Source organism: Vigna angularis, chromosome 2 (assembly GCF_016808095.1).
Source record: "Vigna angularis cultivar LongXiaoDou No.4 chromosome 2, ASM1680809v1, whole genome shotgun sequence".
Taxonomy (NCBI): domain Eukaryota; kingdom Viridiplantae; phylum Streptophyta; class Magnoliopsida; order Fabales; family Fabaceae; genus Vigna; species Vigna angularis.
This window is the reverse complement of record NC_068971.1, coordinates 9,078,767-9,094,235: the sequence shown is the minus strand read 5'-3', so window position 1 is coordinate 9,094,235 and position 15,469 is coordinate 9,078,767. Positions and strand designations below refer to the sequence as shown.

The window sequence follows — 15,469 nt, the reverse complement described above, 5'->3', positions numbered from 1 at the left end:
ACAAATTTACATGTTTATTCAAAATACATAATTAAAACCAAGACAATGGTACTTTGACAAAAAAAAAAACTTATCCTTTGATTTCTTTTCTTTAAAATTACAAAAAAAAAATTGTTAGGATAATTTTATTCTATAAAAGTAATAATAGGTGTAAAATAACCTGTATCCTTAGAACAAAAGTTTTGAAATGCCAGAAACTACAATCAAATTCAAAAAAAACTTTTTCAAGAACTAGAAGCATCACTAATCCAAAATGGAAAAGGAAAAAGAAAAACGATTACAAATATTACATACATTATCTCATCATCGCCACTTACGTTTTCTTTCCTTTTTATATTCCATGCTTATTCAGATCCCATAATCAATTGCTGTCATGCATTTTGTACTTTATAAGTTTCTTTGTAGAACCCTTACTTCCCATTGAGAAAATGCTATATGAAAAAGAAAACCCACTGCATGGTTAAAGAATCACTACATCAGAAGTTTTAACTTTCTCACATGTTAGCATCCAAAGGGAATCATCAGACAGTGTTCTTCGGGTTCCTAAATTTAGAACAAAACACATCCACGCAGCAGAGGAGACAAAATGTTTCATGATTTATCATACAATCCAACATTGATTACAATCATAATATAGATTCACATAACAAAAATTTTTTAAAAAACACTGCATGAAGACTAAACAGACTCATCTTGAGTTTGAAATTTTCACACTGATTAAATAGTATAAACTACAGAAAAATTAGTAGATTTAACTTATTGGAGTTCCGATAAGAATTTCAGAAAAAACGAGTGTACAGAAATTTAAATATTTATAATATAAACTAACACTGATTATAATACATCATAGATTAACAAACTTGTTTCATTCAAGTTTGCAACTTGGCATTTTGCTTCTTGGTACAAAAAGGAAATTAACAACTATTTTTTTCTCTATTTCTTGCTAAAAAAACTTTTCAATTTCCCTCTTTCCAACCGTTCATGCAGCTTTTTAGCTCCTGGAATGTCCATCTCAGTAAGTTTCTTGAGATACCCAATAGCCCCATACGAAATCATTAGCTTCTTACATTTCTTACTCGAAGAAAGTGATCCGAGGCATGTGACTGCATATTTTTTTGCAGTGTTCATAGGACTTGGATCAAGCAACTGAACCAAATTTGGCACACTTTTATCATCCTTCTTGACTTCTCTCCTGTTCTGAGACACAACCATCAGGCTTGCAATTGCTTGGGCAGCAACCTCTCTGGCACTGTTTGACTTAGCCTCAAGCATTTTCACAAGGAGAGGGATGCATCCAGCTTCACCAACCATTTTCTTCATGTCTGTCGAGCTGCAAACTCTGCATATGGCGGCTACGGCGGCTTGCTGAGCACCTAAAGATCCCGACTTTAACACGTGAACCAATCGGGGGACCAATCCGAGAGAGACCAAGGATGTCTCAGGGACCGATCCGACCAAATTCCTCAATGCTCCAACAGCGGATTCTTGAGGAAGCGGACCGTCAAGATAAGCGAGAAGACTCCTAACCCCACCTTCTGATATGACACTCCTCCTTAGATTCTCGTTGCTTGCAGTGAGATTCTGCAAACATTCTGCAGCATGCTCTTTTGAACCTAACAGAATACCACAGTTAAGAAGATTGATCATGGTCCTCACAATCCCTTCTTCGGACAAAGTTTGTCTCACCTCAGGCACAGCTGATATGTTCTTCAGAGTACAAGCAGCCGAAGCCTGTGACACAGAGTCACCAATTTGACAAAGTTCAACCAATGGAGGAACCCCACCATGCCCCACGATTGCGCGAGCTGTTTCGGCTGACATAGACAACCTCTGAAGGGATATCGTGGCCTTCTCCTTCCCCACTGCACTGCCAGATTCTACAAGCCTTATAAGAGGTGGCAGAACTCCCTCAGAAACAAGCCAATTCTCGCAACTACCAGATTCTGCAAGCGAGCATATAACAGTAACCGTTTTCTCTCTTATTCTGGGAGAGGTAGCTGTAAGCAATTGAACCAAAGCAGCAATGTTGCTCCGACCAAGAGCCGCTAAAACGTTCTTCTCATCTTCCTTCATGGCCTCAACAACGCTGTCTAGAGCTTGGTGCTTCGCTTCCAAGTGCCCGATCTGAAGACGCGCCAGTAATTCCCTTATGTTGTTGTATATTGCAACATCTGATTCTGCCACAGAACTTGACACGGCCAATGGTAAAGTAGCCTCACCCAGCACACCAGTTTTGATCAAAAGCCCACAATCCCTCAAATTCAAATCAAGCTTCCCAGTCAATGCATCTAGATCACTCTGCATCCGAAGCTTACCCTCGTATTTTTCCTTCATACACAACTCGGCTAATTCAATCGCTTCCCCAAGCGTCTTTGACACGGCCTGCAACTGCTCCTTGCATAAAGCATTTTTTGAGAAGCACGGATGGCTTGACAAATCTGATAATCGTGACGGGATCTGTTCCAATTTTGCAATGATCATCTTCCATCTACCGGCAAATCCCTTAGCCTCTCTTGCTTTATCAAGAACAACGGGAACAAGTTCCTGTGCATGCAACAACCAGTCTTCTGTGGAACGTGCATCAACTGCAACCTCATCACCATCTTCCACCATGATTTCGGTTTGTTAGGCGCAGAACCGATGATTAGCTGCCACAAATGGAACACAAGAAAACCAAGCCTTCAAAGAAATGCCCCAGATGCAAATCGGTAAAATAGAAAAACGATATCAGCACAGAAAATAGTTATAAGGCTGTGGTGGAGCAGTTGCAATCATATAATCCGTAAATTATAAACTAAGACTCCAATAGAAAACTCTGAGGCAGAAAAAAACAACCACCCCAATACCCCCAACAACTTCGAGAATCTCCTATGATCACACGAAGCTTGTTTACTGAAAGCATGACTCGACCAACAAAACTGAAGTACCAAAACATGTCCCACCAGTCCTTTCTTTTTCTCTCACTTTGCCAATTCAATGCCCTTGAAAAATCATAAGTACCTATTAAATTTGTTGTAAATTAAGCATTATTATTATCATTGCAGCTAAACCATGGTAGATGAAATACAATGGCTGCTGAAAGCGAAGGCTACTACTTTTAACAGCAAACAATAAAAAAGCCGTCGGCAGATATTTCAGACATAAATCCAAGAGTGCCCTTCCAAAAGGCACACCTAACACATGGCACAGATGAAATACGGTATTCTTTCAAGGGGTATATTGGTCAATAAGAAACAAAACCCCAACTTTACTTTTGAACCATGATAGAAATATTTGTGTTAGTGAGAGTGTCAAAGATGAATCTAGCTAGATTCTGACCCTCATCGATGGTTTGAGAAAAGTAGAAGTCTTTCTTAGCTGTGTGTTTTCCCTTCTTTCTCCTCATAAATGAGGCTACTGGTATGAGAAAGGGAGAGGCTTTCCTTTGAAGGGAAGACACAAGTCCCTGTCTACAGTTGTATACACGCTAGTTCGTACAATGAACCATCACCAGAAAAAATATTTATAAATAATATATGAAATATACCTCAAATTAAGATGATTTCCTTAATATTCCAAGAGTTTATCCTCTTGACAGACATTGGATGATGCAGAAAACATCCTTGTTCTCCAATCCTCAATGTTTCTGTAAAACCCAAAACAATTAGAGTCCCATGTTCCATGATATGATCGGTGATATCTACCGACATCTAGAAAGACAAAATCTGATTTTACAAAAACAAAAACATAAAAAATAGTAAAAGAACACTACTTTTCTTTCCTGAAGTAGAAGATAAAATCAAAGCAACAAATCCAAAAGCAAAAATAAAAAATATCACGAAAAATTGTAGAACCAACCAACCGACCTTTTAAGAATGGATAACTCAAAGCAAATTGCAGTGACTTGATATTCAAACTTCACAAAGCAACCACACACTGTATATCTCTGACAAAGACACACACTGAAGTAGTGGCACAGAAATGGCAGAAAGGATCACAAACCAAACTCAAACCTTTGCTTTGACAACTCTCGACAACGTTCATATTCTTAGAGCAAAACCTTCCTATTCTTAAAAAACGCGTATTCATGCTCAAATCACAAAACACTAGAAATCAGAAGCAGTTTCCTCAGACTCAGAAACATACAGAAACGGTTTCTGCTTCATAATTGAGAAACGGACACAAAACGCTCAAAAATCTCATTTAATAATACTATAAAAATAAGTGAAGAAATCAGAAGAATCTTTCCCCCAGAGTCAAAGGTTACAATAAAGTCTGGAAATTTCAAATAAAAATTAAGAGAAAAAAAAATTACCAGCTAAGACTGAGAAAGAAATCAAGTTAACTACCAAGTGCAGTATAGAAGTATTCACTTCACTTCAATGTTCACACCCACTATTCAAAAATCAAATTCTTTCAACTGTTCTCTCTCTACAAATGGAAGATAGTGTGTCAGTCTGGCTGTCTCGAAGATGAAGATTCTCTCTGTAAAAGGCATTATTTTACACTGTCAACGGAGAAAGGGGACTTAAAGCTCGAACATGTTTTCCATCCAACGGGCAGGATTGGTTTTCGGACAGATATTGCGCCCGTTGTGATTGGGTAAATTTTGAATATGTACGAAATTCTAAAAATCTATCGCTGTACTATAATTTTTAATATACAAAGTCTTGTTTGTATTTTTTTTAAATACTATGCTGTTTTAAAAATAATAAAGAATAATACTACGTTATATTTATCATTTTAAAAATAATTAAACTAAACATACTACCATAACGTGTTTACTTTATATTAGGGAAAATATAGGTGTTTATATTTTATTTCTAAAAAAATTCAAAATAATCGGAGTCATTATTAAATATTAATACAGTAATCGGGAGGAAAATTATGCTGTATGAGATATTTTGCATTATAAAAGTTAAATAAAATGGTTAAAAAAAAGTAACGTATATATATATATATAGTTATATAAAAGAAATAACTATATTTAAAGATATATATAAATTAAATATAAATGGTAATATAATCAATACTCGCAGTTTTTTAAAATAAAATATTTGTGTTATTAAAATATGTGTACATTGTTTTATATAAAATAAATAAATATAGTATAAAATAATGTACACAAATATTTTAATAACATAAATATATATATATATATATATATATATATATATATATATATATATATATATATATATATATTTATTTATTTATATTTGTTTGTTTATCACAAACTTATATACTTTGCAGTTGAATATTACATTCATGAAACAGAATTACACTACCCATTAATTTGAGTGTATTTATTATTTTTTTAAAGCTCTTGTGACTCGTTTTAACGGTTAGTAAATAATTGTAATTGTGTATGATTAAAATTAATTTTGACTGTTATATTTGAAAGTTTTAAGAATATATTCATTTATATTTTAAATATAATATATTTTTATCTTCAAATAAAGTAAATTTTAAACTTTCTTAAAATATATATGAAACGGGTATTTTTATATCCAAGGTAAACCAAACTGATCCTTACTTTTAAAAGATGATGACTCGGATAAAACCGCCACGTGTAAAGTGGTCCTTGCTTTTCAAAGGCTGCGTACAGCTGGCAATACACACGTGTGAAGTGCACAAAGTGTTGAAATATACGTGCTAGATGTCGGTGCGTGAAATCTATTATTTAGAGGAACAAAAAAAAGTGATTACGATTACGAATATAATTTTAAATTAAATTTTAAGAATTTATCTAGAAAATAAATTTTATGTATATTTTTATAGATGTTATTTGGGCTATTTTCCTTTTAAAAACTTATAGACATGAAAGAGAAATATATTAAATGATATTGGTACAGGTATTAACTAATTTAGTTTTAAAATTATAAAAAATATTTTCTTACTGATTGTGAATTATTTTACTGCTTGAAATTATTAATAATTTATTAAATTAAACATTTTGTATTCTAAATTAACTATTTTAGGGGTCCTTGGGTTTAATAACAGTCTAGTGAAGAATACCAAAATTTCCTCATTTCTTAAGATATTTATGTAAATACTACTTATATAAAGAATAAATGAAATTTTTTCTTTTTTCCATGAAATATTGTAGACTTCATCATCCTCAAATAATATTTTTGATAAAATTCATGTCACCTTTTCTTATGTCAAATATAATAAGACAAACATTTGTGATGTTTTGTCACTTAGCAAAACAACAAAGCATGTTTTTTATATCTATAATATTACATAAACTTTTGATTTAGCTGCTGCATTTAAAACTCAAATTCAAAGGTGTGTCAAGCCATATGATCAAATGATGGTACTAATTTTCAATGCTATGATTGTTATGTAACTTTTGAAATTTTACATTAAACTTCACAAAATTCAATTTGTGGGTTTTTGAGAGAGATAACATGATGTAATTACTAGCATTAATGCACATAAAAAAGACTGAAATTCTTAATTCTCAACTTCCAAATGCGAAATTGATAACCTCTCTTAATTATTAAAATAATAAGTAATTGTTAATTTTAATTAATTATAATTGTATTTTTTAAGATTAATTTTTTAGTTTGTTGAAAGATGGGTCAAAGCACATGGCAGTATGATTTTGGTGATTTCATTCACTTAGTTTATGGTAATTAAATTATGTCAGGTTATGAAGTAGCGTTGACTTAATTGTTTAAAGTTCTACCTAATTTGTAAGAGTATCTTTATTTTTTTATTTGTATTACAAATAAAAGTAATTTGTAAGACAGTCTTATAAATTAATTATTTTATTTGTAAGGTATCTTTATTTCTTTATTTACATATACAATACTCGTATAATATTTCATTTTAATATTTTTTTATTTTATTTTTATGTTCTAACTGATTTAATTAAATTTTGATAGTAATTTTGAATAAATATATTTGATTAATAAAATTGAGATATTAAATTAAAATTGTGATTCTTTTTTTTAAATTAAGAGACTGCAATAAAAAAGGGAAATCAAAATTGTAAATCACGTATTAAAAATAAATTTGCGATTAAAAAAGTTCATCATGTGATAAAGAAATTATAGTAAACAACTTATTTAATTATATTCAATAAGTAGTGGCAGTTAAAATTTCATAGAAAAAATAAAAATAAAATTATGTTTGATTCATGAAAAATTAAAATTATTTCAGAAAATGAATCTATATTTATATGTGATTGTACATTATGCTAGATATAAGATTGTCTGTAAAGTCTCATATACCAAAATAAAATAGGAAATAATGCTTGGTAGCTGCTATTATTAATTACTTTTGTTTTTCTATATTGATGGTTACTATATTGCTTAAAGAGTGTTATTGATGAATGTGCAGAGGCTTCTGTGCCGAATTCCACAACCATAATGGCTTAATATTTTCTCAAACACGTAGTAGGTATGAAATAAAGGGAAATATACCATACTATAATATACTATAAGTGTCACTACAATAAAATCTCCTCAATTTCAGTGAAAAAAACTTAATTACTATAATGACTAATTTAGATATTAATTTACAAAATTAAAAATTATTGTTATTAAAATAATCACTATTATAAATAAAAATTATAATTAATTTTTAAATTGGTCTTCAAATCTAAAGTTTTGATTATAAAAGAATTAGTTTCTAAATTGTTCACTAGTTAATATTAAAGATCAATAAACTAATTCCTTTATAGCTAAAACATTAATAGTTAATTTTAGAGATTAATTATAGTTTTATTTTAAAATAATGACTATTTTAGTAATCAATAATTTTTAATTTTGTAAATTGATATCTAAATTTGTCACTAATAATTTAGAATTTTTTGTCACTAAAACTAGTTGCTATTTGGAGATTTTCTTATAATGGATGTTAGAGATAAAGAATTCTTTTTTTATTGAAACAATACCCGTCGTTACAATTTAAAGAAGAGAGTGATTGAACATATAGAAATATTCAAGCGATCAAAGAAGTGAAAAACTGATATAACATAAGACTATATAAGCTGAAGCAAATATTAAACATCTCTTTATCAAATTTTATACTAGAATTATTAAAATAGATAAAATTTTAAAATTTAATAAATATGAGTAAGTTGTATTTGTATGATATGATTTTATTGAAAAAACAATTTATTATACAAACATGACTTTTAAATTCTTAAAATAAATTCGTATTATGTTAACTTTGTATAAATGAAAAAAATATCATATGAAACATGGTTTTATTTGTCATTTTTTTTTAGTTTTTCAATTTTGAAGTGAACTCATGTTAACCTTACATTATTTCAGTTTAAATTAAAAAAAATAACGAAAATTAATTTATATCAAAATCACATCGGACGTTATCTGAAAGCCTTGCACGACATATTTCTTTTTTCAATAAGATTATGTTATGTAAGTAAAATTTATTCATACATATAATATTTTAAAATTTTGTTAATTTTCGATAATTTTGGTGAAAATTACACGAACATAGTAAATTTGCATTACATAAACATTACCCCTTATTAGGTGTAAAATGTTTTGGTTATTTAATTAGTAAGATACTTTGATTTAAAATTCTGGAAAATATCTGTTACACCTGGATGATTCTGCTAGGTAAGGTATTAAATATGACCTTAAATTCTCTTTGCCAAAAACTTATTACTCTTATTACCTTTTGTACTAACAAGACCTCCCGGCATAGACCGAGCGCCCAGCCATCTAGTAAATGCATGTTCGTCCAAGGACGAGACGTTCGCCCAAGGATTGGACGTCCGCCCAAGAGCTGGACGTCCGCCCATCATGGGACGTTCGCCCAAGAGCTGGACGTCCGCCCAAAATGAGACGTTCGCCCAAGATGGGACGTTCGCCCAAGATGAGACGTTCGCCCAAGAGCTGGACGTCCGCCCAAAATGGGACGTTCGCCCAAAATGGGACGTTCACCCAAGAGCGGGACGTCCGCCCAAAATGGGACGTTCGCCCAAGATGAGACGTTCGCCCAAAATGGGACGTTCGCCCAAGATGAGACGTTCGCCCAAGATGGGACGTTCGCCCAAGATGAGACGTTCGCCCAAAATGGGACGTTCGCCCAAGATGAGACGTTCGCCCAAGATGAGACGTTCGCCCAAAATGGGACGTTCGCCCAAGATGAGACGTTCGCCCAAAATGGGACGTTCGCCCAAGAGCGGGACGTCCGCCCAAAATGGGACGTTCGCCCAAAATGGGACGTTCGCCCAAGATGAGACGTTCGCCCAAAATGGGACGTTCGCCCAAGATGAGACGTTCGCCCAAGATGCGACGTTCGCCCAAGATGAGACGCTCGCCCAAGAGTTGGACGTCCGCCCAATGTGGAACGTCCGCCCGAAGTGGAACGTCCGCCCAATGTGGAACGTTCACCCGAAGTGGAACGTCCGCCCAGAGTGGAACGTCCGCCCAATGTGGAACGTCCGCCCTCAAGAACCGGACATCCGTCCAAGGACGTACGCCCAAGGTGTCTAGCGAGCGCCCACCCAAGATTGGACGTCCGCCCACCACTTAGGACCGAGCGTCCAATCATCCACAGACTGAACGCTTTCCCAAACGATCCGCACTCGGTTGATAGCATTGTTAAGAGCTAAATGGCACATTAAAGTCCTTAATGAAGATTAAGGTATTACTAGGCCGTTTTCAGGCCCCCAAAAGGTAAAAGCCCATTACGATTCACTATAAATAAAGGTCTCAGGTATGAACTCTAGACTAACTTGAATAACGATGCATACACGCATCACAATCGCTCTGTCATATTACTGACTTGAGCGTCGGAGTGCCTTTAGCAGGTACCCGGCCCCTCCCCAACTGGGAGGGTGGAGCAGCGCTAAGGAGAGGGAGGACGCCCGCCCAACTTGAAGCAGAAAGCGAAGGATCATCCGCCAGGAGGAGAGGACGCCCGTCCAGCTTGGTGCAGAGAGCGAGCGTCCGGATTGGTGCCGCCCGCCAGTGAAGCTTGCTTCGGTTCGTGGGATTCAGCAGTGTTTGCCCGGTCCATGTATCTTCACCGTCCGCCCGTCCGTCTTCGATAGTAAGTTTGTATGTTTTAACAGGGTCCGTCCGGACACGGTCGAAACATTTGGCGCCCACCGTGGGGCCGTGTGACTTCGGTTAACCAAAGGTGACCACGAGAAATGAGCACGGACACCCCATCAACAGTACTTCATAGCCGCTCGACATATGTCCTCGGCCGTTCGGCCTCATCATGATTTCGGCCGTTCGGTTCGTCCGCCCGGCTTCAGAGAGCGCTCGTCCAAATCCGGACTTAAGCGTTCGTCTGCCCGGCTTAAGAAAGCGCTCGTCCAAATCCGGACTTAAGCGTTCGTCCGCCCGGCTTCAGAAAGCGCTCGTCCAAATCCGGACTTAAGCGTTCGTCCGCCCGGCTTCAGAAAGCGCTCGTCCAAATCCGGACTTAAGCGTTCGTCCGCCCGGCTTCAGAAAGCGCTCGTCCAAATCCGGACTTAAGCGTTCGTCCGCCCGGCTTCAGAGAGCGCTCGTCCAAATCCGGACTTAAGCGTTCGTCCGCCCGGCTTCAGAGAGCGCTCGTCCAAATCCAGACTTAAGCGCTCATCCGAGCGTGATCAACCCACCAATCCGCCTTACAAGGTACGGACACATACTTTCTTTAAAATTCGCCATGTTCCCTTCATAATGCAGGTAACCCGCAACAATGGCACGAGTGCATATCCTCCCAGTAAGACCAAGCTGGTAAAAAAGAGTGTTCCAACGAGAACAACTCTCAGCTTGGCCGGGCAAGAAAGCGCAAGACCATCCTCCCAGTAAGACCAAGCTGGTGAAAAAGAGTGTTCCAACGAGAACAACTCTCAGCTTGGCCGGGCAAGAAAGCGCAAGACCATCCTCCCAGTAAGACCAAGCTGGTGAAAAAGAGTGTTCCAACGAGAACAACTCTCAGCTTGGCCGGGCAAGAAAGCGAAGGATCGTCCGCCCTACCAAACTCCAAGCTGGTGAAAAAGAGTGTTCCAACGAGAACAACTCTCAGCTTGGTTGGGCGACGAAGCAAATGACCGGCCGTCCGTACCTTAGCCAAATCTGGCATTCAGCGATCAGCCGGCCATCCGTAACTTAGCCAAATCTGGCATTCAGCGATCAGCCGGCCATCCGTAACTTAGCCAAATCTGGCATTCAGCGATCAGCCGGCCATCCGTAACTTAGCCAAATCTGGCATTCAGCGATCAGCCGACCATCCGTAACTTAGCCAAATCTGGCATTCAGCAATCAGCCGGCCATCCGTAACTTAGCCAAATCTGGCATTCAGCAATCAGCCGGCCATCCGTAACTTAGCAAAATCTGGCATTTAGCAATCAGCCGGCCGTCCGTAACTTAGCCGAATCTGGCATTCAGCGACCAGTCGGCGGTCCGTAACTTAGCCGAATCTGGCATTTATCACCAATCTGGAGTAGGAGAACGTCAACCGTCCGGCCATTTGTCCTACAAGGTACGCCAAGTCGACCTCCACATGGACCCAGTAATTCGGGGGCCATCTAAAAAATCCCTTCGCACAATAAAAATTACGCTCGGGCTTGGGGGGCTTATGTACTGATATGTCCTCCCAACATAGACCGAGCGAACGGTTAACAATGCCGCCCTCCAAAATGGCAATCAGGACCGAGGCCGCTCGAGCGCCACAAGGCCGAGCGTTCACCCGTGTTGAGTACCAAAGTCGAGCGCCCACCCAGGACGACTCGCATAACACAAGAGCCGGACGTCTATCTAAACTAGCACGTCCGCCCAAGATTGGACGAGCGTCCAATCACTCAAGAAGAGACGTCCGTCCAAGATGGCATGTCCATCCAAGATGACGAGCGTCCACCCGGCATAGGACGAGCGTCCAATCATTCAAGAAGGGACGTCCAAGATGGAACGTCCGTCCAGAATGAAACGTCCGCCCAAAAACGGCAATCTGGCCGAGCGCCCAGCTATTTGGACGTCCGCCCTAAGATGGCAATCATGACGAACGTCCACCCATTTGGACGTCCGCCCTAAGATGGCAATCATGACGAACGTCCACCCATTTGGACGTCCACCCAAGATGGTATGTCCGCTCAAAATGACGAGCGGCCACCCGTGTCAAGCACCAAAGACCGAACGCCCAAATAAACAGTAGTCCGAGTTTGCATGGATCCAGCGGTTTTCCAAAATGACGCCCATCCAGGCACGCACAACCCCTTCACACAATAAAATTATGCTCGGGGTTGGGGGGCTTATGTACTAACAAGACCTCCCGGCATAGACCGAGCGCCCAGCCATCTAGTAAATGCATGTTCGCCCAAGGACGAGATGTTCGCCCAAGGATTGGACGTCCGCCCAAGAGCTGGACGTCCGCCCAAGAGCTGGACGTCCGCCCAAAATGAGACGTTCGCCCAAGATGGGACGTTCGCCCAAGATGAGACGTTCGCCCAAGAGCTGGACGTCCGCCCAAAATGGGACGTTCGCCCAAAATGGGACGTTCACCCAAGAGCGGGACGTCCGCCCGAAATGGGACGTTCGCCCAAAATGGGACGTTCGCCCAAGATGAGACGTTCGCCCAAAATGGGACGTTCGCCCAAGATGAGACGTTCGCCCAAGATGGGACGTTCGCCCAAGATGAGACGTTCGCCCAAAATGGGACGTTCGCCCAAGATGAGACGTTCGCCCAAGATGAGACGTTCGCCCAAAATGGGACGTTCGCCCAAGATGAGACGTTCGCCCAAAATGGGACGTTCGCCCAAGAGCGGGACGTCCGCCCAAAATGGGACGTTCGCCCAAAATGGGACGTTCGCCCAAGATGAGACGTTCGCCCAAAATGGGACGTTCGCCCAAGATGAGACGTTCGCCCAAGATGGGACGTTCGCCCAAGATGAGACGCTCGCCCAAGAGTTGGACGTCCGCCCAATGTGGAACGTCCGCCCGAAGTGGAACGTCCGCCCTCAAGAACCGGACATCCGTCCAAGGACGTACGCCCAAGGTGTCTAGCGAGCGCCCACCCAAGATTGGACGTCCGCCCACCACTTAGGACCGAGCGTCCAATCATCCACAGACTGAACGCTTTCCCAAACGATCCGCACTCGGTTGATAGCATTGTTAAGAGCTAAATGGCACATTAAAGTCCTTAATGAAGATTAAGGTATTACTGGGCCGTTTTCAGGCCCCCAAAAGGTAAAAGCCCATTACGATTCACTATAAATAAAGGTCTCAGGTATAAACTCTAGACTAACTTGAATAACGATGCATACACGCATCACAATCGCTCTGTCATATTACTGACTTGAGCGTCGGAGTGCCTTTAGCAGGTACCCGGCCCCTCCCCAACTGGGAGGGTGGAGCAGCGCTAAGGAGAGGGAGGACGCCCGCCCAACTTGAAGCAGAAAGCGAAGGATCATCCGCCAGGAGGGGAGGACGCCCGTCCAGCTTGGTGCAGAGAGCGAGCGTCCGGATTGGTGCCGCCCGCCAGTGAAGCTTGCTTCGGTTCGTGGGATTCAGCAGTGTTTGCCCGGTCCATGTATCTTCGCCGTCCGCCCGTCCGTCTTCGATAGTAAGTTTGTATGTTTTAACAGGGTCCGTCCGGACACGGTCGAAACACCTTTAAAATAAAATTGAGACAGCTACTCTTCTGATATAATAATAACTATTATTATTTATTCTTATATTTCAGGAAATGTTTTTAAATAGTAATAATAATAATACATAATTATTAAATGTGAAAAGAAATAAAAGAGAGAGAAGTTGTACGGAATAGGTAAAGCCGTAAAGGAAAGGGTGTGAAGAGAAAATATATAAGCATTTTCGAGTTTGTCGTCTTGCATTATATGATAATAACAGAAAGGAATTAGACATTACAAAATATTCTAAAAAATTTTTAAATTCAGAAGTTGCATGCATGACAACGACGTATTGTAATTTCCAACTTCTTTCTCACTTTCTTTCACTTATAAAAAGAAAAACAAGGCAACCTTGTTGTACACAAAATATGTTTGGTATTATGAAAAATACTAAAATAGATTGCATCAAAATATCTTGTGAGATATGTAATTTAATATTTTTCAAATTAATGTAAAATAAAGAGAAGGATGCGGAGAGAGATGTTCAAAAGGAAAAACAAAGAAACCATGATAAACAAAGAATATGTATAGAAGAAAAAAAGTAAATGAGAATAACACTGAACATGATAAACCGTGTGACTTATTCGTATTTCAGACAATAATTTTTAAGTTATTATCATGTAAGCATTATTTCATCTATAAAAAGTGTCCCTTAGTACTATTGGGATGGGTAAAATTTCCAATTTTCTTTATTCAATCCACTTTTGTTTCAATTTAATCCATTTAAAATCTATTTTATTAAATATAGATTTCAATTTACATTTAAATATTCATTTTTTAATCCAGATTTTCAAATATAGAAAATCAAAATATCTAATTGAAATTTTAAATCTAAATTTTTAGTTGAGTAAAGTCAAGACGGATTGATCTAAGTCGACGGTTAAGATGGGTCGATCCATGACGAAGATTGAGATAAGTCAACCTAGATACAAGGTTGAATTAGATCGGTTTGGGTTGAAGGTCAACTTGAGTCGATCTGGACTAAAGGTCAAGACGAACTTACCCTAGTTAAAGGTCGTAACGGTTGAGTCAGAGCCAAAGGTCGAGACGAATCGATCTTGTTCAAAGGTCGAGACAGATTGACTCGAGCCTAAATCGAAGGTCGAGACATGATGATTCGTGTTAAATCTGTGATAGTAATATATCTCAACCAAGAGGGGGTGAATTGGTTTGAAACTATTTTTAACCTTTTTGAAAAAATTTTGGTGTATGAAACTATTTTCAATGAAATTTTTAACTTTTCAAAGAATTAAATGATAATTAAGCAAAAACAATGAAAGAAATCACATAAAAATTTATATTGGTTCAACTCTTCAAGAGTTTATGTCCAGTCTTCTTCCAACAACCTGAGTTGAAAGGAAATCTACTAAGAAAAAGTGTCAAGATTACAAAAATACAAAATTCACCTATATACTCTAAATCTCTAAATATAACAAGAATTAACTCCTAAGACACATTCACTAGGAACCTTGTCTATACAGCAAAGATAACTACAATGCACATAAATTACAGGAAAAATAGATACACGGTCAATGTTGATGTTACAAAGAAAACAAAATTCAGACTCTTTAGATCTTTCCTCTCATTTTTGAAGGCTTGCAACTTCAAATTTTCTCAATTGATGTTTTTCTTCTCCAAAATTGCTCCAAGACTTCACAACAAATGTTCTTGTTTCCTAAATGAAGCTCTTAGAATTTTTTTTTTCCTGCAAAATGAATTAACCACATATATATAACAAAGACACAATATTATTATTTTATTTATTTAATTAATTAAAACAAAGAGTTAAACTTCCTAGTGTGCATCAGATAATTTTAATCCATTAAATAAGTTGCTTAATCGATTAAAATAAAGAGCAAAAATTATTTTTAACCGTTTTAATAA

General features: G+C 37.9%; 1 protein-coding gene across 6 annotated transcripts; it reads right to left on the bottom strand.

Annotated features, from left to right (window-relative positions):
- Positions 1–795: 795 nt before the first annotated feature.
- LOC108329589 (protein CELLULOSE SYNTHASE INTERACTIVE 1) lies at positions 796–4,471 on the bottom strand. 6 transcript variants are annotated; one of them, XM_017563864.2, is made up of 3 exons: positions 4,329–4,471; positions 3,527–3,625; positions 796–2,648 (listed from the first exon to the last, which is right to left on the bottom strand). In XM_017563864.2, exon 3 carries the CDS (start codon positions 2,611–2,613, stop codon positions 934–936), a length of 1,680 nt encoding a protein of 559 aa, XP_017419353.1. In that variant the 5' UTR covers positions 2,614–2,648; positions 3,527–3,625; positions 4,329–4,471; the 3' UTR covers positions 796–933. The 6 variants fall into 6 exon arrangements, with proteins under 6 accessions (XP_017419353.1, XP_017419351.1, XP_017419352.1 ...); XM_017563862.2 differs by having other exon boundaries at positions 4,295–4,467; XM_017563863.2 differs by lacking the exon at positions 4,329–4,471 and adding an exon at positions 3,846–4,222.
- Positions 4,472–15,469: the final 10,998 nt, after the last annotated feature.